This window comes from Mustelus asterias, chromosome 23 (genome assembly GCF_964213995.1).
Source record: "Mustelus asterias chromosome 23, sMusAst1.hap1.1, whole genome shotgun sequence".
Taxonomy (NCBI): Eukaryota; Metazoa; Chordata; class Chondrichthyes; order Carcharhiniformes; family Triakidae; genus Mustelus; species Mustelus asterias.
This window is the reverse complement of record NC_135823.1, coordinates 64305020-64331259: the sequence shown is the minus strand read 5'-3', so window position 1 is coordinate 64331259 and position 26240 is coordinate 64305020. Positions and strand designations below refer to the sequence as shown.

At 42.4% G+C, this 26240-nt stretch overlaps 1 protein-coding gene across 7 annotated transcripts in view; it reads left to right on the top strand.

Moving 5' to 3' along the window:
- Positions 1–26240, top strand: part of LOC144510838 (ubinuclein-1-like) — an 81127-nt gene that overhangs the window by 36541 nt on the left and 18346 nt on the right. For 5 of the 7 annotated variants that reach the window (XM_078240791.1, XM_078240798.1, XM_078240796.1 and 2 more), the window contains 8 exons: positions 3672–3801; positions 11826–11870; positions 12441–12559; positions 13929–14051; positions 17076–17219; positions 19118–19168; positions 20653–20695; positions 24297–25544. In XM_078240791.1, the coding sequence (XP_078096917.1) occupies positions 3672–3801; positions 11826–11870; positions 12441–12559; positions 13929–14051; positions 17076–17219; positions 19118–19168; positions 20653–20695; positions 24297–25544 (1903 nt within the window). The remainder of the gene's footprint in view (positions 1–3671; positions 3802–11825; positions 11871–12440; positions 12560–13928; positions 14052–17075; positions 17220–19117; positions 19169–20652; positions 20696–24296; positions 25545–26240) is intronic. The other 2 variants (XM_078240793.1, XM_078240795.1) reach the window with 2 other exon arrangements.

Genomic DNA, 26240 nt, shown 5'->3' with positions numbered 1-26240 from the left:
TTTTTTAAAATTGAATTCAAATTCCACCATCTGCCGTGGCAGGATTTGAACCCGGGTCCCCAGAACGTTAGCTGGGTTTCTGGATTAATAGTTTGGCGATAACACCACTAGGCCATCACCTCCTCTTGTTCGGGAGTCCAAGACTAGAAGGGATAGCCATGATCTGCAGATGCCGGAGTTTGACTGGGGTGGGCACAGTAAGAAGTCTCAATAGGTTAAAGTCCAACAGGTTTATTTGGAATCATGAGCTTTTGCTCCGAAAACTCGTGATTCCAAATAAACCTGTTGGACTTTAACCTGGTATTGTGGGACTTCTTACTTGGAAAGTATCGGTAAAAGATTTGTTACTTTTTAATGTAATTAAGTAATTTGGAGAGGGGGCGGAGAAAGTTCTTTATTGAGTAGCTGCTGCAAAAAGCACCGATGTGTTTAAGGGAAAACCGGACAAGTGCATGTGGGATATGCAAATAGGATTCAATGAAGTAGGATGGGGAGAGGGTTTGTGTTGAGCACAAGTCCCAACATGGACTCGTGGACTGATTGTCCTGTTTCTGTGCTGGAAATCCTAACTTCTGTAGAAATTAGGCTAAAATCATTCTTATGCAAAATGAATCCAATTGAGCAAAAGATTTAGACAAATAAACAGCTTGAAGGTTTTGAACTATTTTGAAGTATTGCTTAGCTTTGACCCTTGTCAGAACCTTCTGATAGTTTTGAATGAATAATTAGAAGTAGAATTTTGTAAAAACACTGTTTTAACCTTAAATTGTTCAAGGTAAATATATTTTATTGTGCTTGGACTGTTTGGTCTGTTTGTCATACATTTGTGGACAGACCAACTGGAATAACTGCTGAATAAAAGTTGGCCTGTCAAAATGTGTGTAATCACTCAGCCAAGCATTTGGATTGGTTTTCCTTCAATTAGATGCAGACAACAAACTGTCTAATAATTTTATTGGTGGTACAAACCCGAGTATTGTTGAAAAAAGGGACATGTCAAAGCTTTTTGTCTTGCACTCATTGGAACACTACTCAAGAATACCATTATAAGGGGAAAATAACAGTTTATGCTGTATGAGAAGAGAAGCCAGCAAGTGGGCTCTGGTAGAGGTATTGTCATAGAGAATACACCAGTTGAAGTGATTGACTAGATAACTGCCAAGCATTGTTTGAGATTTAAACCAGCAGCTTTACCCTGATTGGTCATGGTATTGCCCCAGGGAATAAAACAGCGAATGGCTGTTACTTATTTTGTTTAGCTGAAACAGGCATAATGTGTGTTTGTGTTCTGTCTGTGAAGAACTGGATCCTATGTATTAATATTTATAGCTTCCAGTACACACATGTGCCACACTGTGGGCCTGACTGACCACCTTAAATTGGCTGTCAGCATATTTCTTCGCACACTGAAAATTATTTAGCCGATGTTGTCCAATCATGGAATTACATCTAATGTTGGACAATGTTTTGAGTTGTAAGCATGGACTGTTGGATATGGTCTGTACTTTGCCCATTCTGAATGGCAGAATGCTGTGATATGCTGTTTAATGCATATATTTGGGACAAATGGCCCACATATCTAGCATCACACTGGCACTGAAATTCATATACCACATTATTCATTTGTGTGATGGGAAGAATGTCTTGTTGGCTTGATAGCAGCATCCTGTTTGTGGCGACTACTTGAAAGAGCTTGTGCACACATTGCATCTGTTTCAGCGAAACAAAATAATGGACAGCCTTTCGCTGATTCATTCCCCAGGACAATGTCTTGGATCAATCAGAGTCAAGTGCCTGGTTTAAATCTCAACAATGCTTGGCAGTTATTTGGTTGGTCAAATCAGCTGGTGTATTCTCCATGGCGACGCCTCTACCAATCGAAGTCCACTTTCTGTCCAATCAGTATTTTGTTCTATCTCAGTTCAAATTGTTGTTTTCCCTTTATCCTGGTATTCTTGAGAAATGACTCGATGAGTGCAAGACAAAACTCTCCGACATGTCTCTTTATTCAGCAATACTGAACTTTTTATCCCTATAACCAGGGTAAGTTAGCTTGATATAACTATATATATTACCACTTGTCAAATCCAATTATTATGTCCTGTGCTCTGCCTGAGGGCAAGTGTTTGGCTCATTGTCTGCTGATGCTTCATCCTGACCACTTTCTTGGCAGATTTTGCTAGTGGTGGTTTGCATAGTCTTCTACTCTTGCGCACGGTGAGGAGGCAAGTCCCAAGTCTACCTCAGCGGCACGGTGGCACAGTTGGGGCAGCACGGTGGCACAGTGGTTAGCATTGCTGCCTTACAGCGCCAGGGACCCGAGTTCAATTCCGGCCTTGGGTGACTGTCTTTGTGGAGTCTGCACATTCTCCCCATGTCTGCGTGGGTTTCCTCTGGGTGCTCTGGTTTCCTCACACAGTCCGGAGATGTGCAGGTTAGGTGGATTGGCCATGCTAAATTGCCCCTTGGTGTCAGGGGATTAGAAGGGTAAATGCGTGGGGTTACGGATAGGGCCTGGGTGGGATTGTGGTCAGTGCGGACTCGATGGGCTGAACGGCCTCCTTCTGCACTTTAGGAATTCTGAGTTCTATGAACCAATGTTGTTGGTGTTATTTTGGAACTGGGATAATTATTATGAATTAATACAGAGCCTCTCGCATCAGGAATGTCAGTGTGAAGATTAGCATGTTCCATACAAGTTTCTGCCCATCCGTCTTAGAATAGTGCAGGGCCAGCTACCCTCGCCACCTGAATTCTTGATACACATTGCCAGCCTGTGAAGCTCTGGCACCAGGAGAGCTAACTTGAGCAATTTGCTGGAAAATCTCAGCAGGTCTGAGCAATTTGCCCATGTTTCTGCTTCCCTATCACATTCCCCATCCAGTTCCCCATGGTCTCAACAGAGCACAGTACAGTTAGGTTTACAAGAATGTTGTCAGGGTTGGAAAAGTGTGGCTTTGAGGAGGGATTGGACAGGTTGGGGTTATTTTCCTTGGAACAAAGAAGGCTGAGGGGTGATTTGACAGAGGTGCACAAAACTATGAGGGGAAGAGATAGAGTGGACAGGATAAAATTGTTTCTCTTGGTGGAGAATTGTAGCACCAGAGGACATAGATTCAAGATAAGTGGCAGTAGGTGTAGAGGGGACATGAGGAAGAACTATTTTACACAAAGGGTGGTGGGTGTCTGGAATTTGCTGGCCGAGTTGGTGGTGGAGACAGAGACTCTAAACTCTTTAAAAAGTACCTAGATCTATACCTTAAGTGCTGTAATCCCCCTTCCTGCATCCGGACTATGGGCCGGATGCAGGAAGGGGGATTAGAAAGGGCATCTGGACTGGCATAGATCAGATGAACCAAATGGCCTCCTGTGCTGGTTCTCTGGTTCTAATGTACTACCTATGTTAGGTGATGCAAATAACAAATGTCATTGATGAGATGGCAAAACTGGTCCCGTGTCATCCAGTTACTTAGCGCAGAGGAATGATAGTTTCATGTTCAGAGATGCAAAGTGTTCAGTCAATAAACTGGTGCTGTTTGAACTGCCGTGCTTTTCATGGTTATGTGTAGCGTGGTAAGAGGTTGCATTAGAGAGAGAATTTGGATGTTTTTAATTTCAACAAGACTCTTGCTGTGCAGTCCAAATCAATGTTGATGTGTTTATGCTTTCAGTATTGAACTCCAGTCCCGCGAATTGAATAGTCAGGCCCGCTCTGGGGTCTACGCACACCTGGCATCCTTCTTACCGTGCAGCAAGGACACGCTGGTCAAAAGGGCAAAGAAACTACACATGAATGAGCAGGTAACTGATGTGAAAGTTAGTGTTCTAGATATAAAATCCATTCTGCAGTTGTAACTCTTGTCTTGAAATTAGGAAAACTATTTGCAGAAACGTTGCATCCTACTTTTAAAAGCTATGATAGGCTAAAAGCGTATAATTCCAATTAAGTTTATGATATAAGCTTGTCGAAGAGAGATATATTTATACATAAGAATTTTCTGTTACTAGTTTTAGTTATTGACTGTAAATTTGAGTGTTTCCTTACACTGGGACCTTGTATTAAGAGTAAGCCTTTCTTTTGCTGAAAATCCAGTTTGCATGTGAAGTATTTTATTTTTAAGAATGTTGCTAAGAAGGATTTAAATTTGATCCAAAATATTTCTGACGTTTATGTACGAATTGCCTTTTTGATAGAGGTTTAGGAGCAAATCTTTGAAAGTTCTGAGCAGTAGCGCATGTCAGAGGTTTATTTGATTAAATCATTTGCTGGTTTTATGTTTAAGGCAATGAATTCTCATCCATCCCCAAAAGTTGTATAGTTAACACATGACCTCATGCATTTCATGTTTCCCCAATACACCGCTGGAGAGAGTCTTCATTAGTATATGTTACGCAACGTAATCTCTCATCCTTGTCAATCTCTGCAAGCTGATTCCTTTGTTGTCTTTATTTTGTCTGCTCATATCACACGTAAGGCTGGCACAGTTCACTGCAATAATTAGCAGAGGGAAACTGATTGACAATCTAATAATGGCTACTGCTGTGCTGCTTGGCTATTAAATGAACCTTTTGTTGCTGGGGAAACTCCTCTTTCGATGAGTTGTGTGTTTGTGGCTTGTACATCGGTATGAACTTACCAGCAAGATTGACACTGCAGTTTCATGTTGGTGCCCTGCTTTGCATGAATGGTTAGAGTAAGATACAGATTGTTAACCTGATGGTTCAAGTGGGTACAAAAGATCCTCTTGACGAGGAGGAGAGCTTTCTCAGTATTTAAAACTGAGATAAGGAGGAACTGCTTCTTACAGGGTGGTGAATTGTTGGAACTTGCTGCCCCATCGCACAGTGGAGTCTGAATCATTTGAATGGTTTCAAGGAGGTTCACGAGAATGATCCCTGGAATGAAGAGCTTGTCGTATGAGGAACGGTTGAGGACCCTGGGTCTCTTCTCGTTGGAGTTTAGGGGGAGGAGGGGGGATCTTCTGGAACTTACAGGATACTGCGAGGCCTGGATAGAGTGGACGTGGAGAGGATGTTTCCACTAGTAGGAAAAACTAGAACCAGAGGGCACAGCCTCAGGCTAAAAGAGATGAGGAGGAATTTCTTCAGCTAGAGAGTGGTGAATCTGTGGAGCTCTTTGCTGCAGAAGGCTGTGGAGGCCCCGTCATTGAGTGTCTTTAAGACAGAGATAGATAGGTTCTTGATTAATAAGGGGATCAGGGGTTATGGGGAAAAGGCAGGAGAATGGGGATGAGAAAAAAATCAGCCATGATTGAATGGCGGAGCAGACTCGCTGGGCCGAGTGGCCTCATTCTGCTCCTATGTTTTATGGGAGATAGACACATTTCGAACTAAAAGAGGGAAATGGGGAACAGGTGGGGAGGTGGGTTTGAGACCAGGGAGAGATCAGCCATGATCTGATTGAATGGCGGAGCAGGCTCGAAAGGCTGAATTAGCCTACTTCTGCTCCTAATTCCGATGTTCCTAAGTATTCTGACTTGCATTCTTCTACCCACCACTATTAGCTTTTGGAAAACGCCATTCATCTCATTGCGGTTTGTGGGTTGGCGCTGGTACGGAATTGTCAGTACATTTTCCTACATATTCTGCTATATTTCACAGAATTTATTGATTGAAGTATTTTGTTTTGACATGCTGCTGTAGAAATGGAGCATTGATTTCATGTTAAATGTTTTCAGCGCTATAGCTTTGTCACTGGCATTTTACTTCAGAATCATCTGTAGACAAGAAAGTAGAGGTGCACAAACCATCCATCTTTTGGGCATTCATAATGAGTCACCAGGGTGGAAGGTTGGAACCAAGTCAACTTTTCATAGCAATCTCCGTTCTTGGCTACCTGAGGCAGGTTAGTATTCAGCAATTCAGGCAATTGTTGATGAAACAGCCAGGCTGGCTCATTAACATGTTTCTGGATTTGGCGTTCTTCATACTCTGCTTCACATGATACTGGAAGTGAGTGCAGTGTTGCACAGGGCAATCCTGATTGAGCAAGCATTGGGAAATCTAGCAGTGAGATGTTAGATCTCACTGCACTGCTTTAAACTGGCTAAATCCCAACGGGATCGTTGCGCACTTTTTGTTGTGTAACCAAAGTTTATTTCCAAGGAAGTGACAAAATAGCGCACGAATGGTGCCGTGTGAAGGCAGGAACAGGACCATAAGGGAGAAAATTGTATTGCTCCAGCTTCTCCTCCTCATAATGTCACCAATGGACGAGATACAGTCAGGGCAACAAGCCACATACAATATTTACAATGCAATCAACGAGAAATTGACTCAACATAAAGCATTTCCAGCACAGGAAACAGCCAATCTCCTGAGTGTAAGCACACAACTCAAAAGCTAACCAGGTCTATTGAGCATACCTAACACCTCAAATTAATCGGTAACCTCTTAGGCTGTAGCCAATGGCCAGTATCTGAGTTATTCTCGCAGGTAAAATTAATAAGGTGGCAGCAAGGGCACTTTCTTAAATGTCTCAATTCAATCCTTCCAAAAGGCATTCTCCAAGCCTGCAAGACTCCAGTACCTTGAGCTTTCATATTAATTACTATTGAATGTCATAGACCACATTCCTGACTTGCACAGTAGAATATTCCAAACATGTTAATAATAAAAGCAAATTGCTGTGGGTGCTGGAATCTGAAACCAAAAGAGGAAAATGCTGGAAAATCTCAGCGGGTCTGGCAGCATCTGTAACGAGAGAAAAGAGCTGACGTTTCGAGTCCAGATGACCCTTTGTCTGGACTCGAAACATCAGCTCTTTTCTCTCCTTACAGATGCTGCCAGATCTGCTGAGGTTTTCCAGCATTTTCTCTTTTTATTCCAAACACATTGTCGCGCACATTTAGGGTGCTTAGCCCTTCGATATTGTCAGCCTGTACTCAAGCTGTGGACTTTAAGTGGGGTGTGCTTCTTCAGGGAGAGAGCATATACTCTGATTAAAAGCACTTGTGAACGGGAAGCAGTAGCACAGAGTCTGTAATTGTAAGTTACTCCTGTTCTGCTCTGTGGTATGAATGCTCTGCAAGGGGAAATGTGGTCTAAATTGGAGGAGGGGGTTGTGGGGATATATTAAGATTTTTCTTTTAGCAGACCTTAAAATAACATAGATTTTTGGCTGAAAAATCTAAAAAGATACTGGTCTGGATTCTGCTTTTAGCAGTGGAACGTCACACAGCATTCACTTTGTTGACAGCTGCTGGCAGGCACTTTATTGGCTTGTCAGTGGAGATTTCTTCTAATCTGGCAACTTTCCCAACACTGAGCCCTCTACAGGGCAGTTAAAGCTCTGCAAGCAGAGCAGCAGCAGCAAGATTCTTCACCTATTAGGTTGAAGAATCCTTATTGAGACATGCAATGTCCAAACAAGGAAGAATAAGGCAGGAAATATAAATTTTAATTGGTGTTCTGAAAGTAAAATAAAGATGGAAAAATACAGGAGAGGGAATAGATAGACTTTTTTTTATCTGCAGTACTAATGTTCCTAATTTTCATCTGAGAAAATGAGTCTTCACGATTGTAAAATTATTTTTTTTGCGACAGGGAGGGTTGTTTAGCAGTGACGGTCATTTATTACCCCAGTTTAAAAAGACTCTTCTGAATGCATAAGCAGTAATTTCCTTAGCTATTTTGAGTATGGACTTAGTGGGCAAGAAGGACAAAGAAAAGTACAGCAGAGGAACGGGTCCTTCGGCTTTCCAAACCTGTGCCAATCATGGTGCCCTAACTAAACTTTTTTTAAAAACCTTCTGCCCTTACTCAGTCCATATCCCTCTATTCCTATGGACTGAGTAAACACAAAATTCCTGGGGTCTATTTGTCCGTCTATGTTTGATTAAACCCCCATGGGCCAAGTAAGTGTTAATTCCATACTATGGGGGAAGGGGTCAGCATGGTGGTAGCAGAGCTTTTGCTCTTTCTCGGGGAGGGGTGGGAGGGCAGCATGGTGGCACAGTAGTTAGCACTGCTGCCTCTCAGTGCCAGGGATCCGGGTTCGATTCCCGGCTTGGATCACTGTCTGTGTGGAGTCTGCACCTTCTCCCCGTGTCTGTGTGGGTTTCCTCCCACAGTTTGAAAGACGCGCTGGTTAGGTGCACTGACCCGAACAGGCGCCGGAGTGTGGCGACTCAGGGAATTTCACAGTAACTTCATTGCAGTGTTAATGTAAGCCTTACTTGTGACTAATAAATAAACTTTACTGTGTTTTACATTGCCCTGTTAATAAGTCTTTGCAGAAAGGCCAAGTGGCAACAGTTAAAGCCCCATGTTAATTCATCAAAGTTCATTCATGTCATTGATCAAATTCAATTTGCAAAATAATTCTGTAAATTATTTTGTAAATTAAGTTTGTGTCTTTATATGCCCTGTTTGTGAACAGAACTCCCACTCACCTGATGAAGGAGCAGTGCTCCGAAAGCTTGTGGCTTGTGCTACCAAATAAACCCGTTGGACTTTAACCTGGTGTTGTGAGATTTCTTACTGTGCCCACCCCAGTCCAACACCGGCATCTCCACATCATTGATCAAATTGTACAGTGGAAATGCTTATCAGTTGTGGATGACCACATTCTGTAATGTAATGAAGTTTTAAACTGAAATAAGTTGTATTTATGGAAGATATTTATATGCATGCGACCAAATCCTTATTATAGTATTTTAACCATGTGATATTTTATTTCCAGTGGGAGTATTTTGGAGCAGGGGTAATGAATGTAGCAAATTACATTAGCACACGATGGCTGGAATTCTCCGACCTCAGGCCGGGATTATCCAGTCCCGCTGCCATGAACCGAGATTTGGCTGAGCGCCAAATTCTCTGTTCTCACTCGCAGCGGTAGCGGGGCGTGTGAGACCAAAGAATCCCGGCTGGCTTCTTTTATACATTTTACATTTTAAATGCTATTCTCTTCACATCCAAGTGTAATCTTGATACAAAGTGTTTTATTTCCTACTTTTTGGAAAGTTACCAGGAGCTAAAGCTTATTTTTCTGCTTCATTTCCTCTCCCAGTCGTAACTCCTACTTTTGAGTATCTCAACACCACAGCGCTGCACATTGCAATACATAAATCATACCTTTTTAAATTAAATTCGGAAAGGTTCCATGTAGGCAGAAGGCAATTTTCTTCCTACCCACGCACCATAGTGTTTATGGTTGTAGTACAGTCCCCTCATGGCAATTTAACCATTGCTGAGTGCACCCTGAATTGGAACTGAAAGGCTTTTGATTGAAGCCCGGGTAAAATTACCTTAATGTTGTGTTGAGAAACCTACTTGAAGGATATAATGGAAGTTGCAAAGATTCGGAAGGGAGACCAGACAGACATTTGTGATTAGGTAATACCAAGTATTATATATACCAAGGGTGGCACAGTGGTTAGCACTGCTGCCTTACAGTGCCAGGGACCCGGGTTCAATTTCCAGTTTGGGTCACTTCAGTGGAGTTTGCACGTTCTCCTCGTGTCTGCGTGGGTTTCCTCCGGGTGCTCCGGTTTCCTCCCACAATCCAAAGATGTGCGGGTTAGGTTGATTGGCCATGCTAAATTCTCTCTTAGTGTCAAGGGGACTAGCTAAGGTAAATGCATGGAGTTAGGGGGATAGGGTCTGGGTGGGATTGTGGTTGGTGCAGACCTAATGGTCAAATGGCCTCCTCCTGCGCTGTAGAATCTTGTGATTCTATTCTATGATTCTAAGTATGAGCTTTGTTCATTTACTTGCACATTTACCTCTGAATCAAAAGGTTTTGCGGCTCGAGGCCCAAGTGAAGCCCCAGTTTACCACTCGCAGAGCAGCGCTATGGGAATGCTTGGTTATTTGAAGAGCCATCCTCCGGATGAGTGAACTCTTGTTACCTTGGCTAGCATCCCTCATCAATTAACATCAAAAAAACTGCTCTCTGTTTCACTGTTTTTGTCGCATCTTGCTATGCACAGAATTGCAAATGCTCATTATTGGTCTCCAGGAAATGTGTATGAAACGTTTTGGGGAGAGGAAAACAAAACTAGAAGGAAGGAACTCGGTTTGGAAAGCAACTTGCACAACCTCGGTCTGTCCCAAAGCACTTCACAGTCAATTGCTCACCTTTGAAACCTAGTCATTATAGTTATGTGGATGGCCATTGCAGCTAAAGCAGTTGGAAAGATTTCACAAACAGCAATGAGATTCGTCAAACAGAAAGAGACAAGTGACCCAGATTGCCTGTTTTGGTTGAAAAATAAATGTTGACCAAAGCATGGGGAGGAATGCTCCACTTTTCCTGGAATAGTGTTATGGCATCTTACATGTGCACTTGAACAGCAAGTTGACACCATATTAGCGCCATGATTTAATGTATGATCTGAAAGGGGTCACCTCTGACCGTGTAGCACTCCCTCTGCCTTGATATTATACCCTTATCCTGCGGTAGGGCCTCAACTTCGACTTAAGGCAAGAGTTCTACTACACAGCCAAGCTGACAGCTGGATATCACAAGAGGTGTTAAGATTTTGTTTTAAAGCTAAATGTTTAAATATTGTCCACCTATTTTTAACTGTGTTCTGATACGCCAATACCAATATAAGATAATGGCAGCAGCCTATGCAGCAAAAACAAAATATCGGAACTAATCTTATAATCATTTCAACCTCATTTGGAAAATATTCCAAAGTTTGTAATAATATTGAAAACTCATTACCATCCTTGAGTTTTGTACAAAAAGACAATTTGCATCATGTAGTTACTCAGAACAGAAACCCTTGGTTGCTTAATCCAGGTTTGATTCTTATTGGAGGGAAAAGAATGTTCTGTGACAAATTTTGGTTTTCAGGCAAACAATGAGGTTGTCACGTCACTTCAAGTGTTCATGTTTGTAATACATTGATACTTACTATTTTTGTAAATTGGTTCTGTATGGGTGGCAAAGTGGCACAGTGGTTAGCCCTGCTGCCTCACAGCGCCAGGGACCCAGGTTCGATTCCGGCCTCAGGTCACTGCCTTTGTGGAGTTTACACATTCTCCACTTGTCTGCATGGGTTTCCTCCCACAGTCCAAAGATGTGTGGGTGAGGTTGATTGGCCATGCTAAATTGACCCTAGTGTCAGGGGATTAGCAGGGTAAATGTGTAGGGTTGCGGTGTTGGGACCCGGCTGGGATTGTGGTCGGTGCGGACTCGGTGGGCCAAATGGCCTCCATCAGCACTGTGGGGATTCTATGATCCATAACACTAAATTCACCTTAACAAAATTCAATATGGACGTTTAAGTTATTAGTATTACAGTTTGTTTTATTGTTTAGTAAAAGCATTGCATTCATGTTGGGTTTGTTTAATTGTGCCACCCTTAGAGAGTGATCACGAGGAGATAATATCGTACACAATTCATTTTTACAGTCTTCTCCTGGTAATTCAAAGACACCTCTTATGCTTCAAATATCAAATTATCCAGCTATCTGAATAAAGCAGTGAGTAAGTGACTGGAAAGTAGGATTTTAGTGCTTTAATATCCTGAATTATCATATAATTTGAATAGAATAATTTTGAATTAAGAGGAGTAGACTTTTGAATTCATGAAGCATGAACCACCCCAGCATAAAACCATGTCGAATGCATCATTGTTCCGAATGAACTTGACTTCATGTGAAGTTAGAACTGATTCTCATACATGGCCAGCTTATGTCCTGTTTTAGCACCTATGTTGCTTTCTCCATTAAATATTTTTCGGACAGAGTGAAAGAGCGGGGGGGGGAAACGATTTCTATACTCCCCTAATTCTGATGTTGGGAGCTCTGTTAAGCAACTAATTTTTTGTCCTCTTAAAAAATTATTACAGACTGGGGCAAAATGGCTGGTAAAGACAGGTGAATGCTTTATGCAGGTGAGCATTTATACAGGTTTCACTGTGTATAGTAAATAACAAATGAATTTAAGGATTCGTGTGTGAAACTCTTTAACATCATGTTTACATTGATTTATATGTTTCTGTTGTGTGATCGGAAAACCATTTTTCTATACATAATCTGCAGCAGTCTACACAGCTTTAAATGATGTTTAAATTCTTGTGTTTAGTAGTCCACTTGGAGCCATTCCTATATTGTAGGCATGTTAATTTTAACCAGTTTCGTCAGAAATTGCACTTGGTTTGCCATTTCTTCTTCAAAACAAGTTTCTACCACTAAGTATCAGAGCTCCTTTCAGTGGCGGAAGAAAAGTTCTACACATCGCTGCATTTAATTAGAGGGGTTCAGTGTGTAATGTTAACCTAGATTCACTTGTCTATCACAAGTATGCTGAAAATCTTATGTAAAATTAATGGTTTTACGTTTTTTCAGGGGCTGGGGGTGATCAGTGCTACTATTTATAAATTTCTGAATCTGTGGTATTGCCTGGGCCTTATTGATACGTTGCTGAAGAAAAATGTATTTCGTTTGAATTTGTTTTCTTGCAGGATGGCCGGCTGAAGGAACCAATACATAGACTAAAAGAAGCAATCGGGAAAGCAATGCCACATCAGATGGCAAAGTATCAAGATGACTGCCAGGCTCATAGCCAAGCCAAAATTGCTAAGTATGTGCCACATAGCAATACAGTGGATTGCACTTGCATTCCGAGCCATATAGTCCCTCCATCCCGTTTGGCTGGATTCTACTCCCTCAGTTAACCTGGCTTCATATGCCTTAATACGATTGCCTAATAAAAATCTATCGTTCTCAGTTTTGAGATGTTCATTGGTCTAGCCAAACACCTATCTTTTTGGGAAGGGTGGGAGACCAAAAGGGACGGGAAAAGAGTTATAGATTTCCTTGCCTTTTGTTTAAATAAATAATTCCTGACATCCCACACAGGCTAGATCTATATTTCTCGTTTTCCCTTGTTCAGGGCAAAAAAAACCCCACCCCTTTCAACCCCAGTTAAGCTGTTCCAGTGCAACTGCAACACTGGTGTCAACTTGATATTGTGGAAAATTCCCCATGTACGTCCTAACTATAACCAAGCAGGACAAATCCAATCTGGCCAATTACAGCACCATCAGTCTACTCTTTAAGCATTAGCAAAGTGATGGAAGGTGTCATCATCAGTGTTATCGGGTGAAACTTGGCATTAACATGCTTCTCGATGCTCAGCTTTGGGTTCCACAATGAGTGCTCAGCTCCACACTTCATTACACCTTTGGTCTAAACGTGGCCAAAAGAGCTGCATTCGAGAGGTGAGGTGAGAGGGACTGTCCCTGACATGAAGACAACATTTGAGCCAGTGTGGCATCAAGAATCTCTTATCAAAATTGAGGTCAATGGGAATCGGGCAAATCTCTCCATTTGTTGGAGTCATACCAAGTAGAGTCATAGAGGTTTACAGCATGGAAACAGGCCCTTCGGCCCAACTGGTCCATGCCGCCCTTTTTTTTTTTAACCGCTAAGCTAGTCCCAATTGCCTGCATCTGACCCATATCCCTCTATACTCATGTAACTGTCTAAACACTTTTTAATAGAGAAGTACAAAGAAAGATGGTTGAAAATGCATTGACCTAGAAACTGACTTACCAACTATGTACAAATTATGGACACAAATTTTGTTCTTTTACTAAAGAACTAAATTGAAAGTAAAAGGTACTTGTTTTGACATACATTAGGCATTTCAATGTTTGCATTTTGTCACTCTTCCGATAATCCTGCAAACAAAAAAGCTTTATTTCTAATCTGCTCCTCCAACATATTTCTGTGACATAAATAGTTCTGTTCAATGTGGATAATAAACCTTTTTTCAGATAATTAGAAAAAATGATAGAGTTACTGATCAACCCAGTAATTCATTTGTATGTTTATAAGAAGCATCGAGGCACCGATTAGCATTTTGAGTTTTATGAACCCTGATCGATTGCTGATTCAGACTGATCAGTTGGTGAATTTTCAATTTATTTCAAATTTCTGATCTGCAGAATGATGGGGGAAGATAAGGACCAGAAGGAGAGAATGTTCTCTGACGATGATGATGATGAAGACAAGCTAGGAAGAAGAATTGTGGGACCTCGTAAAAAATTTCATTGGAATGATGAGATCAGGTTTGATATGTTGATTGTTGTAACAGGCCATTTGTATCAACAAGTATGCCTTTTAATTTATCCAGTTATTATCATCCAATTCATTGCGGATTACGTCTTTGCTGTACCTGCTAACTGATTATGGGCATATTGGATGACAGGACTGCATGTCAGGTCATTCAACTTGGTCGACGGTTTGCAATGTTGTATTACTTATGTCATCAAGGGAAGAGTGAATGAGGTTAGTGGTTAGTAAAATAGTTAATCAGAATGGAAGAGGAGAACTATGAAGGATCTCCGTTCTAATGGAAATAGGTTTGCTGATGTGTGCTCGACTACAATGCAGATGGAGCAATTTAGGAGGATTCTCAATGCTATGAGTCGAGCTTTAGTGGGAGAATTTTTGTTGAGTGTTATACTGCAAGAAATTGTGATGGTTTCCAAGACAATGGAAACTAATTCACTGTGTGCAAGAGTCAAATTTCGGAGCTGTAAGAAATGGGAGAAGCGAGGTGAATACCATATTGGAGTTGGTGAAGGAGTTCAGAACTTTCTGCAATGTTAGAAATTTAAGATCAGAAGGAGAGAATGCAAGGCCAATTGGGCAGTTGTTGGAAAGGAAAGTGGGATCACCTTACTCAGAATTTTGTTTGTATTCTTAAGGAGCAGGAAAGGTGCACTGGGAGTAACAGATAAGAGACAAATCGGAAACAAATTTGGGATAGATTTCTCGAGATTGAACTTTGAAGAGGGATGGCACAGTGGTTAGCACTGCTGCCTCAGTGCCAGGGCCCCAGGTTCGATTCCGGATTCGGGCCACTGTCTGTGTGGAGTTTGAACATTCTCCCCGGGTGCTCCAGTTTCCTCCCACAGTCCAAACATGTGTGGGTTAGGTTGATTGGCCATGTGAAATTGTCCCTAATGTCGGGGGATTAGCAGGGTAAATGAGGATTGTGAGATTAGGGCCTGGATGGGATTGTGATTGGTACAGACTTGATGGGCTGAATGACCTCCTGTACTGTAGGGATTCTATGATTCTATTCTATGATTCAAGATGCCATTGCAGCTCTGGATTTGATGGCCCAAGTGGCGATAAACTTGACATTGGTCATAATGGCAGGACAGAGTGGAACAATAGTGGGAGGTGCTTTTGTGAGATCAGCAAGTTTAGATTTGAAGGAGAAAAAAATACAAAAGAAACCAAGGAATGCTCTTTTAAACAAAGATATGCATTGAGCTTTTCGAAATGGGGACATTTAGTCGAGCTTTATATTTACTGTGTGTATTAAGCACTTTCAATTTGTGTACACTAGATCACGGATTCATTGCACTTAAATAATCAGTAGAAACATTGATGTAAATGTTTATTTTCGCCATGCGGGTGGTAATCTGGTGGAACAATTAATGGTCCACCATGGCTCGGTCAATTTTATTCTATTACTCTGAGCTCCACCAGGTTATTCGTGCTTGCGGTGAAGATGAACGCTTGGTCTGTGTGCCTGAACCACATGGTCTTAAAATAGTAACACTTCAAAATTTCCAATTGTTGGGTTATATATGTGTGATTGTTAAACGGTGCTGATTTATTGGCCATTTTGTGTGTCGAATTCACAATTTGTAAATATGCTTAAAGCTGAATGAAGTCCAAAGGTGTGCGGGTTAGGTGGAACGGCCATGCTAAATTGCCCCTTAATGTCAGAAGGACTAGCTAGGGTAAATATATGGGGTTGTGGGGGTAGGGGCTGGGTGGGATTGTGGTTGGCGCAGACTTGATGGACTGAATGGCCTCCTTCTGCACTGTAGGATTCTATGAACTCATTTTGCGATACCCTTTGCAGCCAGAGAGGGACACTTGGATCAGGACTTGAACATGAAACCAGAGCAGATCTTGGAAATGATGCAACCAAAGAAAGTGTCACATTCTGGGAAAGTGTAGGCTGTGTTATGCTTTCCTCATGTTCTATGAGTGTATTCAGCAAACAGAATAATGGCGTTATACGCATGCACAATTTGGAGGTATGGAATTAATCACCTTCATCTTGTAAATTGGAGCTGAGCTTTTGGCCACCACTCATTCTAAGGGAATCCTCTTCAAATTTGGAAAACAACAAGGTTTTGCGCAATCAAGATGATTTACGGGCGGCACAGTGATTAGCACTGCTGCCTCACAGCACCATGGACCCGGGGTCACCGACTTTGTGGAGTTTGCACGTTCTCCCCACGTCTGTGTGCATTTCCTCCGGGTGCTCCGGTTTCCTCCCACACTCCAAAGATGTGCCGGTTAGGTGGATTGGCCATGCTAAATTGCCCCTTAGTTTCACAGGGACTGGCTAGGGTAAATGCATGGGGTTATGGGGATAGGGCCTGGGTGGGATTGTGGTCAGTGCAGACTTGATGGGTTGAATTGCTGCCTCCTGCACTGTAGGGATTCTATGAGAGAGTTAACGTATCCTAGTTGCATTTTTGAAACATGTTAATATGCCTTTAGATGAAATTTAGCAATAAATCAGCTATATTTAGTATGCAAGTATTGCGTATCAAGCAGTTAGGAACAATTCTGTCCATGGGTCAGGGATCTTGTATTGAAGTTATGTTTGGACCATGAGAGAAAATGCAATGTGGTTGATGTTCTCATGGTACGCTATGTCCTTGGGATATCGGCATTTTGTCCCGGCGGCACGGTAGCACAGTGGTTAGCACTGCTGCTTCACAGCTCCAGGGACTTGGGTTCGATTCCCGGCTTGGGTCACTGTCTGTGTGGAGTTTGTACATTCTCCTCGTGTCTGCGTGGGTTTCCTCCGGGTGCTCTGGTTTCCTCCCACAGTCCAAAGATGTGCGGGTTAGGTTGATTGGTCATGGTAAAATTGCCCCTTAGTGTCCTGGGATGCGTAGGTTAGAGGGATTAGCGGGTAAAATATGTAGGGATATGGGGGTAGGGCCTGGGTGGGATTGTGGTCGGTGCAGACTCGATGGGTCGAATGGCCTCTTTCTGTACTGTAGGGTTTCTATGATTTCTTTACTCTTCTTTATTATGTTGTGGTACAGAGACTTGCTGTGTAGTGTGGTGAGGACAAAAATGGCTTGCTACGAGCAGGAGAGAAACAAGTCTCAAGCTGCGGAGGACTACCTAAAGGCTTTCCTTGAATCAGAGGTCAAACCACTCTGGCCTAAAGGATGGATGCAAGCAAGGTATGTGGCAAAGGTGTAATTTTTTGTTTACGTTCTTTATTATTGATCCTCTGAAGTCGTTCTCGAGCTTGATAACATAGTCCCGTGCAGTGTGCCACCTGTGCTGTTCAGGTGTTCTGCACACTTGCAGATAAATGAGCCAACCTTGAATCATTATATAAAATCATTCAAATGTTTGTAAACAATCAACTAAGATGGAGTATTACCAAGTTCAGAGTTGTTAAATGAACAGTCCATTCTCCGAGTGAGAATGAGCATTAATAAGGCACCAGCTTCTCTATCAGCTGGTGCCTACAAAAGTAAGCTGGAATACCTGTGTGTGTTCTTGAAGGTTGTCCTTTTCATTCTCTGTAGAGTCCTATACTCAGACTAGACTTGGAAAGGGAAGAGAGTGACAATGGCAAAGAGTTTATTTCGTTTTTTTTATTTATTAGTCACAAGTAAGGCTTACATTAACATTGCAATGAAGTTACTGTGAAATTCCCCTAGTTGCCACACTCTGGCGCCTGTTCGGGTCAATGCACCTAACCAGCACGTCTTTTGGACTGTGGGAGGAAACCGGAGCGCCCGGAGGAAACCCGTGCAGACATGGGGAGAACGTGCAAACTCCACACAGACAGTAACCCAAGCCAGGAATTGAACCCGGGTCCCTGGCGCTGTGAGGCAGCAGTGCTAACCACTGTGCTACCGGGCAGGTGTGCGTGATCATGGAAATCGTGGGTTCAAAGCTTTGAGAATTCATTTTCGCCACCACTTTTGACCACTGTTGCTGCGTGACTTGGCTAGGCATGCTCTGCCTTTAGGTGGACAAAATTACTCCCATCCCTGGATTAACACCTTCAGAGAATTGTAGGCCTTTGTTCCAGTGTCTTGTTTCGCAATTTTGACTCTGCAATGGAAAGGGCACCAGGATTTAAATGGCTGCATGTACAGTGATACTAACGCACCTACAATGCTGCCCCCTTAAAATTATATCTACTAAAGCTGAATGTCAGTCTAGTTCCTAACCTTTTTAGCTGCTGTTCACTGCAGTGCGTTTTTCTCAAGAGTACCAAGCTGTATTCTCTGCTTGTTATTCTGTACCAACAGCATGCACAGAATTAAATAGAAAATTAAAAGTGTAAACGGTATTAAATATGCCTTCCTGATTTTTTGTGTTCTTACCACAAAGCAGAAGAGATTTGAGACTTTAAATAAATCTTACTTAAGATTAAGACTTACTTGAGACTCTTTCTGCATAAGAACAGAAAATTCTGCAAACACTCAACCAGTCAGGCTGCACCTTTTCGTTTCAGGAACAACTGTAAAACAAGCAGCTTCATAGAATCTCTTCAGTGCAGAATGAGGCCGTTCGGCCCATTGAGTCTGTACCGACCACAATCCCACCCAGGCCCTATCCCCATAACCCCATGCATTTACCCTCCTGACATTAAGGGGCATTTTAGCATGGCCAATCCACCTAACCTGCACATCTTTGGACTGTGGGAGGAAACCGGAGCACCCGGAGGAAACCCACGCAGACACGGGGAGAATGCGAAGACTCCACACAGACAGTGACCTGAGGCTGGAATCGCTGTGAGGCAGCAGTGCTAAAAAATAATTTCATTGAATCATTTTTTTATAACAACATAAGCACCTGTCCAGGATTGCAGGTAGAAGCCCAGGCTACAGAATAAAATCCTTAAGATCAATGATTCTGCAAGTTTATCATCAGCTGAATCTCCCAATATCTTCAGTGTGGGCGCTTAGCTTAGAAATATCTTGAAACAACTTCTAACGGTGATTGCAACATGGCATGGATTGTGTCTAAGTTGTTTAAAGGGTTGTTACGTGATCCACGTGGTATAAAAAGTAAGGAAAAAAGGCACAATATATTTGGATTTGTTTTTCCTCAACAGAACGTTATTCAAAGAAAGCAGGAGGGTACATGCTCATGTCACCTCAATACCGTGAGTATTTGCATCTTCAGTGCCCCTGTGCATTTACTGTCCTTTTTTTCAATACAAGCAGCTTTAGTGATGTGTCAGCTAATCCAACTGAGAGAATCTCATTCATGTAGTGTTAACGTGATGTCTAACATTACTGAATTAAAGTTTAACGTATTTGCACTCTAAGACACAAAGTCTTTTCTGAAGACCATCTGAGAGAGATTTTCCTGTGAACTGTCTGGCCAGTGAACTGATGGAGTGACTTACTAGCTCTTTATAGAACTGCCTTATTTTCATTCCATTGAAGCCCACTTCACTGGATCACCACCGAGGCAGTAATTGCCATTTTGAGTGTAATATTGCAATGCCACATTATTGCAGAAAATGGCTTTGTTCGCCCATCTGATATTGTTACTAATTGGAACCATATATTACTCAGAATGGGCAATGTGATGCCATAAGTCATTTGGGGAAAAGAATTCGGACCATTTTAAGTTGCTGTTCTACTATTTCCTTCCCTCTGTTTCCCCTCTCCCACCCTCCTTTTGTGACACCTCCATCCTGGGCATTTTACCCACTCTGCCTGGCCTCGAACCTGCTGTACTTTCTCCATCCTGGGCTCTTACCTTCACCTCCTTGGAGGTAGTACAGCACAGGTTCACTAGAACGGTTCCCGGGATAAGAGGGTTGTCCTGTAATGAGGGTCATAGAATCCTACAGTGCAGAAGGAGGCCATTTGGACCGTCGAGTCTACACCGACCACAATCCCATCCAGGGCCTATCACCACAACCCCATGCATTTCCCCTAGCTAGTCCTCCTGACACTAAGGGGCGATTTAGCATGGTAAATCCACCAAACCTGCACATCTTTGGAATGTGGGAGGAAACTGGAGCGCCCGGAAGAAACCCATGCAGACGTAGGAGAATGTGCAAACTCCACAAAGACAGTGACCCAATCGAACCTGGCACTGTGAAGCAGCAGTGCTAGCCACCGTGCCGCCCGCTGAGAGGCTGAGTAAATTGGGCCTCTATTCTCCAGAGTTTAGAAGAATGAGAGGTGATCTCATTGAAGAATACAAGATTGGGGCTTGATAGGTAATGCAGAGGTTGTTTTTCCTTGGGGAATCTAGAACGTGAAGGCACAACCTCAGGATAAGGGGTCATTCACTTGCTTTTGAGATGAGGAGAAATTTCTTCCCTGAGAGGATTGTAAATCTCTATCCCAGTGGGTTGTGGATGTTCCATCATTGAGTGTTGTCTATTCCGCCTGTTACTTATATTCTCAGTGTTCCAGTTTTTCTCCCTCCCTCACGGAAGTATTGAAAGCAGGCCTACTCCCTGCCACTCTATCCATTCAACCAGATTATAGACAGCGCACAACTTTATTCAAATTGATTTTTAACTTTGAACAATGCCAGATGAGATTGATCATTGTATTTGACATTGCATTGTTGGAAGATACAGGTGACTAACTGCAAACTAACATTGACTGCATTTTAATTTAGAACAAAGAAGAAAGTCATTGCTGCCCCAAAGACTAAAACGAAGGTAAGTGCAACTGGTGTATTGGGGACGAGATCCAAATTTGAAAAACATTTTGCTGGAATATTAATCCTCCGGCATTTGACTCTTGTATCCCAAATGTCTGAGAGTCTTTTTTTTTGTAATGATAGTTCCCAAGATAGGACAGATTAAAAGAATTGAACTTCTTATGTATAAACCAAGTAATTATGCCATTTAACTCTGCACCTGTTCCATGTTGTATCCGAGTTGGGAGAAATTTATCTTGGCTCTGTATTTGGAAATGTATCCCTCAGCACTGGAATCCAGTTTAGAAACATAGAAAAACTACAACACAAAACAGGCCCTTCGGCCCCACAAGTTGTGCCGAACATATCCCTACCTTTTTAGGCCTACCTATAACCCTCCACCCTATTAAGTCCCATGTACTCATCCAGGAGTCTCTTAAAAGACCCTATTGAGTTTGCCTCCACCACCACTGACGGCAGCCAATTCCACTCGCCCACCACCCTCTGTGTGAAAAACTTCCCCCTAACATTTCCCCTGTACCTACCCCCCAGCACCTTAAACCTGTGTCCTCTCGTAGCAGCCATTTCCACCCTGGGAAAAAGTATCTGAGAGTCCACCCGATCTATGCCTCTCAACATCTTATATAGCTCTATTAGGTCTCCTCTCCTCCTACGTCTCTCCAAGGAGAAAAGACCGAGCTCCCTCAGCCTATCCTCATAAGGCATGCCACTCAATCCAGGCAACATCCTTGTAAATCTCCTTTGCACCCTTTCAATCTTTTCCACATCCTTCCTGTAATGAGGCGACCAGTTTGAGCATTGATTATTTAGGAAGTACTTCTGAACTCTTAAATAAATGTAGCCGTGGGGTTCTTTCATTCCAGTAAGCATTTATCATCATCATGTGTACTCCATCTGAAGGCAGGATCTTGGCTCAGTCTTTCCATGTCTCTCTCTCCTGTGCCATTCTTTACATTTGACAATAACTTCCTCCAATTTTCAAGCCATCCAACATTCTCTTCCACCTTGTTACTCGTTTTCCCTGAAATTTTCCCTCCACAATGTCTTTTTTACAAGTTTTTAGGGAGACAGTGATGTAGTCGTAATGTCACTGGGCTAGTAGTACAGCGGTCCAGGCTAACATGGGTTCAGATCGCACCGTGGCAGCTGGAGGAATTTGAGTTCAATCAATAAACCAGGAATATAAAGCTAGCCTCCATAATGGTGACCATCGATTGTTGTAAAAACGCATCTGGTTCACTAATGTCCGTTAGGGAATGAGATCTGCCATCCTTACCCAGTATGGCCCACACGTGGCTCCAGACCCACTGCAATGTGGTTGACTCTTAACTGCCCTCTGAAACGGCAAGCCTCTCAGTTCAGTTTTTTATTTATTATTGTCACAAGTAGACTTGCGTTAACAAGGAGCAATTAGGGATGGGGTAGACAAATATTAGCCTTGCCAGCGACACCCGCATCCCACAAAAGAATAAAGGGAAAGAAGTCTGCTTCCTGTTGGAATGTGTCCCAGTTGCTCAGAGAAACCCAGTTTCTCTGCCTTTTCCTGATTGCGTTCAACAAATTTCTTTGTTCAATCACTCATTTCATCATTTGTTTCTTTTTATGGTCCAGCTGATTCTTTCCTTTCTCCTTCAAAAGGGCATTTCAGAACTATTTAGCAAGTTTATTTGCTCTTTCCATGAGGGCCAAGTCTCACATTCATGCAACACAACACCCAAGCTCTTCACAAGTCACTTTTTGAGTTATTTATTCAGCTTTCCGTTCAGCAGCTGTCTCTTCTTGCTAAATATGGCCTTTCCGATTATACATTGATGGTGAAATTGGCCTTTTGGTGCGTCCACTTAGTCATCTTTTACATAGGAGTTTATACATTAGCTTTGTGAGCTACTTTAGTGTGCAGTGCAAAAGGCATTTTCAAACAAAAAGCTTATTACTGCTGCACATCCAAAAAGCCTGTTAAAAATCACCAGGTGATGCTCTACCTAGGCTCTGGGATTCACATGCAGAGATACAAAATATTAGTTACTAATCTATCACAAAAGTCGTAAGCTAAATTGTAATGAAATGTCTAATCGAAGAACAAATAAAGTACCATTTCTTATATACAAGTTTAAATAATCAACTCTGTTTTAGATAGAAATAAAATTAAAAGGAGTAGTGTCACAGACCGCGCAGATGTTATCCCACCTGGAGTACTGTGCCCAGTTCTGGTCGCCTCATTACAGAAAGGATGTGGAAGCCATAGAAAGGGTGCAGAGGAGATTTACAAGGATGTTGCCTGGATTAGGTGGCATGCCTTATGAGGATAGGTTGAGAGAGCTAGGTCTTTTCTCCTTGGAGAGGCGAAGGATGAGAAGTGACCTGATAGAGGTGTATAAGATGTTGAGAGGTATTGATAGAGTGGATTCTCAGAGGCTTTTACCCAGGGCTGAAATGGTTGCCACAAGAGGTCATAGGTTTAGGGTGCTGGGGAGTAGGTACAGAGGAGATGTTGGGGGTAAGTTTTTCACTCCGAGGGTGGTGGGTGCATGGAATCGGCTGCCGGTAGTGGTGGTGGAGGTGGATTCGATAGGGTCTTTTAAGAGACTTTTGGATAAGTTCATGGAAGTTAGTAAGATAGAGGGTTATAGGTAAGCCTAGTAGGTAGGGACATGTTCGGCGCAACTTGTGGGCCGAAGGGCCTGTTTGTGCTGTAGCTTTTCTATGTTCTATGTGAAGGTGTCTCAAACACCAGTTCATGGTGGTGTATGTTTTTGTGTTTTGAATCATGTGAGGAGTCACGTGAAACCCCCAGTGAGAATAACAGGCCAGATCATTGTGTAACAGTTACTAAAGAAAAGACATACACGTGACTAGAACTATAACACTCGAAGACAATTAAATATATGGACTACCAAACGCACCATTTATGTAGCAATTATCCCTTGCTGCAATATACATATATATTTTATATATGAGATCCCTGAACTCAAGACTTTCCCGTTCCAAACAACATCCAAATTAAATAAATCTATAAATCAAATCCAGCTGCTCGTTACCACTCAATGCAAGGTAGATAATTGAGTCTGGGGAATATATTTTCCTAGTGCAGCAAAGATATTTAAACTGCCATTGTGAATGTTCCTGCACTATTTTGGCTCAATGACCTCAGACTCTGAGCTACAAAACTGGCTTCACCAGCCCTTGGATGCTGTAATGTCTTCTTGGCTACTAGATGTTAAATTAGCCTGCCTGCTTCTCCAGGTGCCAGCAATTGTACCCTGGTTCCTCTGTGATTTTCCCCCTTTTTGTATTTGGGCCGTCTGCATCTCTTACATTGCGTGACTCGCGAAATTAGCATCAGCACAACTTCCTGGATCTCTGAGTCATCTAGGTAAGCTGTTTCGCAGTGATAGCTATTTATACCTGATCCTGTCTGCTAATCTCGTTACTGGGAAAGGTCGCATCTCATCATCCCATTTGAATGCTGACTACTGTTGTCGCTAGGCAGATCCGTGACAAAAGAAAAATAGTTTGACAAAGGACATTACTGAATGAGGAATGTAATGCAATATGAATTTAAGGGGGTTTAACATGAATACATTTTTTTTCTTTTATAGGATCAGTTCCTCAAGACTGAACGAAAACTGCAGCAAACGAGTACCCCAATTCATTGCAGTAACGCTGGTTCCATTGTGCAAGGATCGTGCACGCCACCTGTCACTCCAATTAATGTGTCCGTTTCTTCCAGTGCTGCTCAGAGTTCCAGTAATACGACAACCCCTCAGTCATTCAGTTTAGACGATTCCCTTGATGAGGATCTACCCAACAACCAGCCGTCTCTGGAAGACGTGTCTGTCGCGTTAGCTGCTCTCAATGATGCTGCAGGAGGCACCAAGAACTTCAGTTCTTTAGTATCAAATTCACTGAGTGACAAAGTAACAGTGGCCATGTCTTCGGAAGAGAAGAAACATGTACAAAAGGTTCCGGCTCCCCCTTCTGCTCCCTCACCCGCTACTCAGTCACATTCACCCCTCAATCTTTTAGCTGAACAGGCGTTAGCTTTGGGACAGTTGTCTCAGGAAAGGACTTCAGAAAGTACCACTAGTCTTATCACTGCTTTTAAAAACCATTCTTCAGCGAACAGCAAAGGTTTCACGGAGACTCTCCAAAACAAGCCGAAGCATCTTGGTGTGCAACGTACACCGCAGACCCAAGTTCAAAACCAGGTGTCGACGCAGGCTGCGAAACAGTACCACCAGACCAGCTCACATCAGAAAAACTTCATGTCGTCACCATCCTTTAGCATAAGCAAACTGCAAAGCAGTTCTCAGACTAAAGCTACTGGTCAGTTGCAACAGCGGCCATTAATCCAGCACCTAAAAACCTCAGCAAGGACTCAGAGTTTTCATTCTGTCTCCTCATCTCTAGCAAGTAGTATACAGACTGCTCCCAGTCCTCAGAGAACACTTGGCACTTCAGTAGCTTCTGTCAGTTGTACGGCAAAGCATACCAACTCTCAGAGCTCCGCAAATCAGACCTTCAAGTCTCCGATGACTGTTGTCACAGCAACGAAACATTCTACCCCTTCCAGTAACCCTATTCAGAACATAGCAAGTATTCAAACCTCTGTGTCCAGTAGCACTCATTTAAATAGACAGTCTCCATCTCCAGGGCAAGCATTAAATCGGCAGTCGCCTAATATCAGTGTAAAGAAGCCTTCGATTTCTCAGAAACTTACTCTAGTGGCCCCTCCAGGTGGTAGTAATGGAGACTCAAGTAGTGGGACACAGGGTGTAGCTAAACTCCTAACTTCTTCTCTTAAATCTTCAGCTGTTAATAGTTCCACAGCCACAGGAGCAATGCTGGTGAGTGTAAACAGAAACGTCTGGATTTATTTTAAAAATATACATTGGTTTCATCACTGGATAAAATCAAATTACTGCGGATGCTGGAATCTGAAACCTGAAGAAAAAAATGCTGGAAAATCTCAGCAGGTCTGGCAGCATTTGTATGGAGAGAAAAGAGCTGACGTTTCAAATCCAGGTGACCCTTTGACAAAGATGCTGCCAGACCTGCTGAGATTTTCCAGCATTTTCTTTCTTTAGGTTTCATCATTGTTGGAGAGGAGGGATTAAAAAGCAATGCTTAATATGCCGTTTGAATTTTAATATCTCTTGCTATTTGAATGTTGTTTGCTGCTTTTCCAGTTTTTAGGTTAGACCAGTTGTTGTCACTTATTCAAATTAGTATTTGTGGCTCTTGTTCATATTTGGTTATTTTGTGCATTTGATCGTATATACCTGCATTAAGATTTTACTTTTCTGAAACGTTTTCTTTATTTTCAGAAACCGGGGAATGGTCAATAATTTGTTGTCTCGTTTTCTCATAAATGTCCTATCTCACTGATTTTCTTCCTTAACTTCCCTCCTCTCTCTAGCCTGTAAGAATCAAGCAATTATCCTGTATAGTTATACCTTCTTTCTATATGACCATATTCAGCAGTTGGATAAGATTGGCCTGTGGACCTGCAGAAGTTTTGCGCCTGTATCTGCTAATTTATT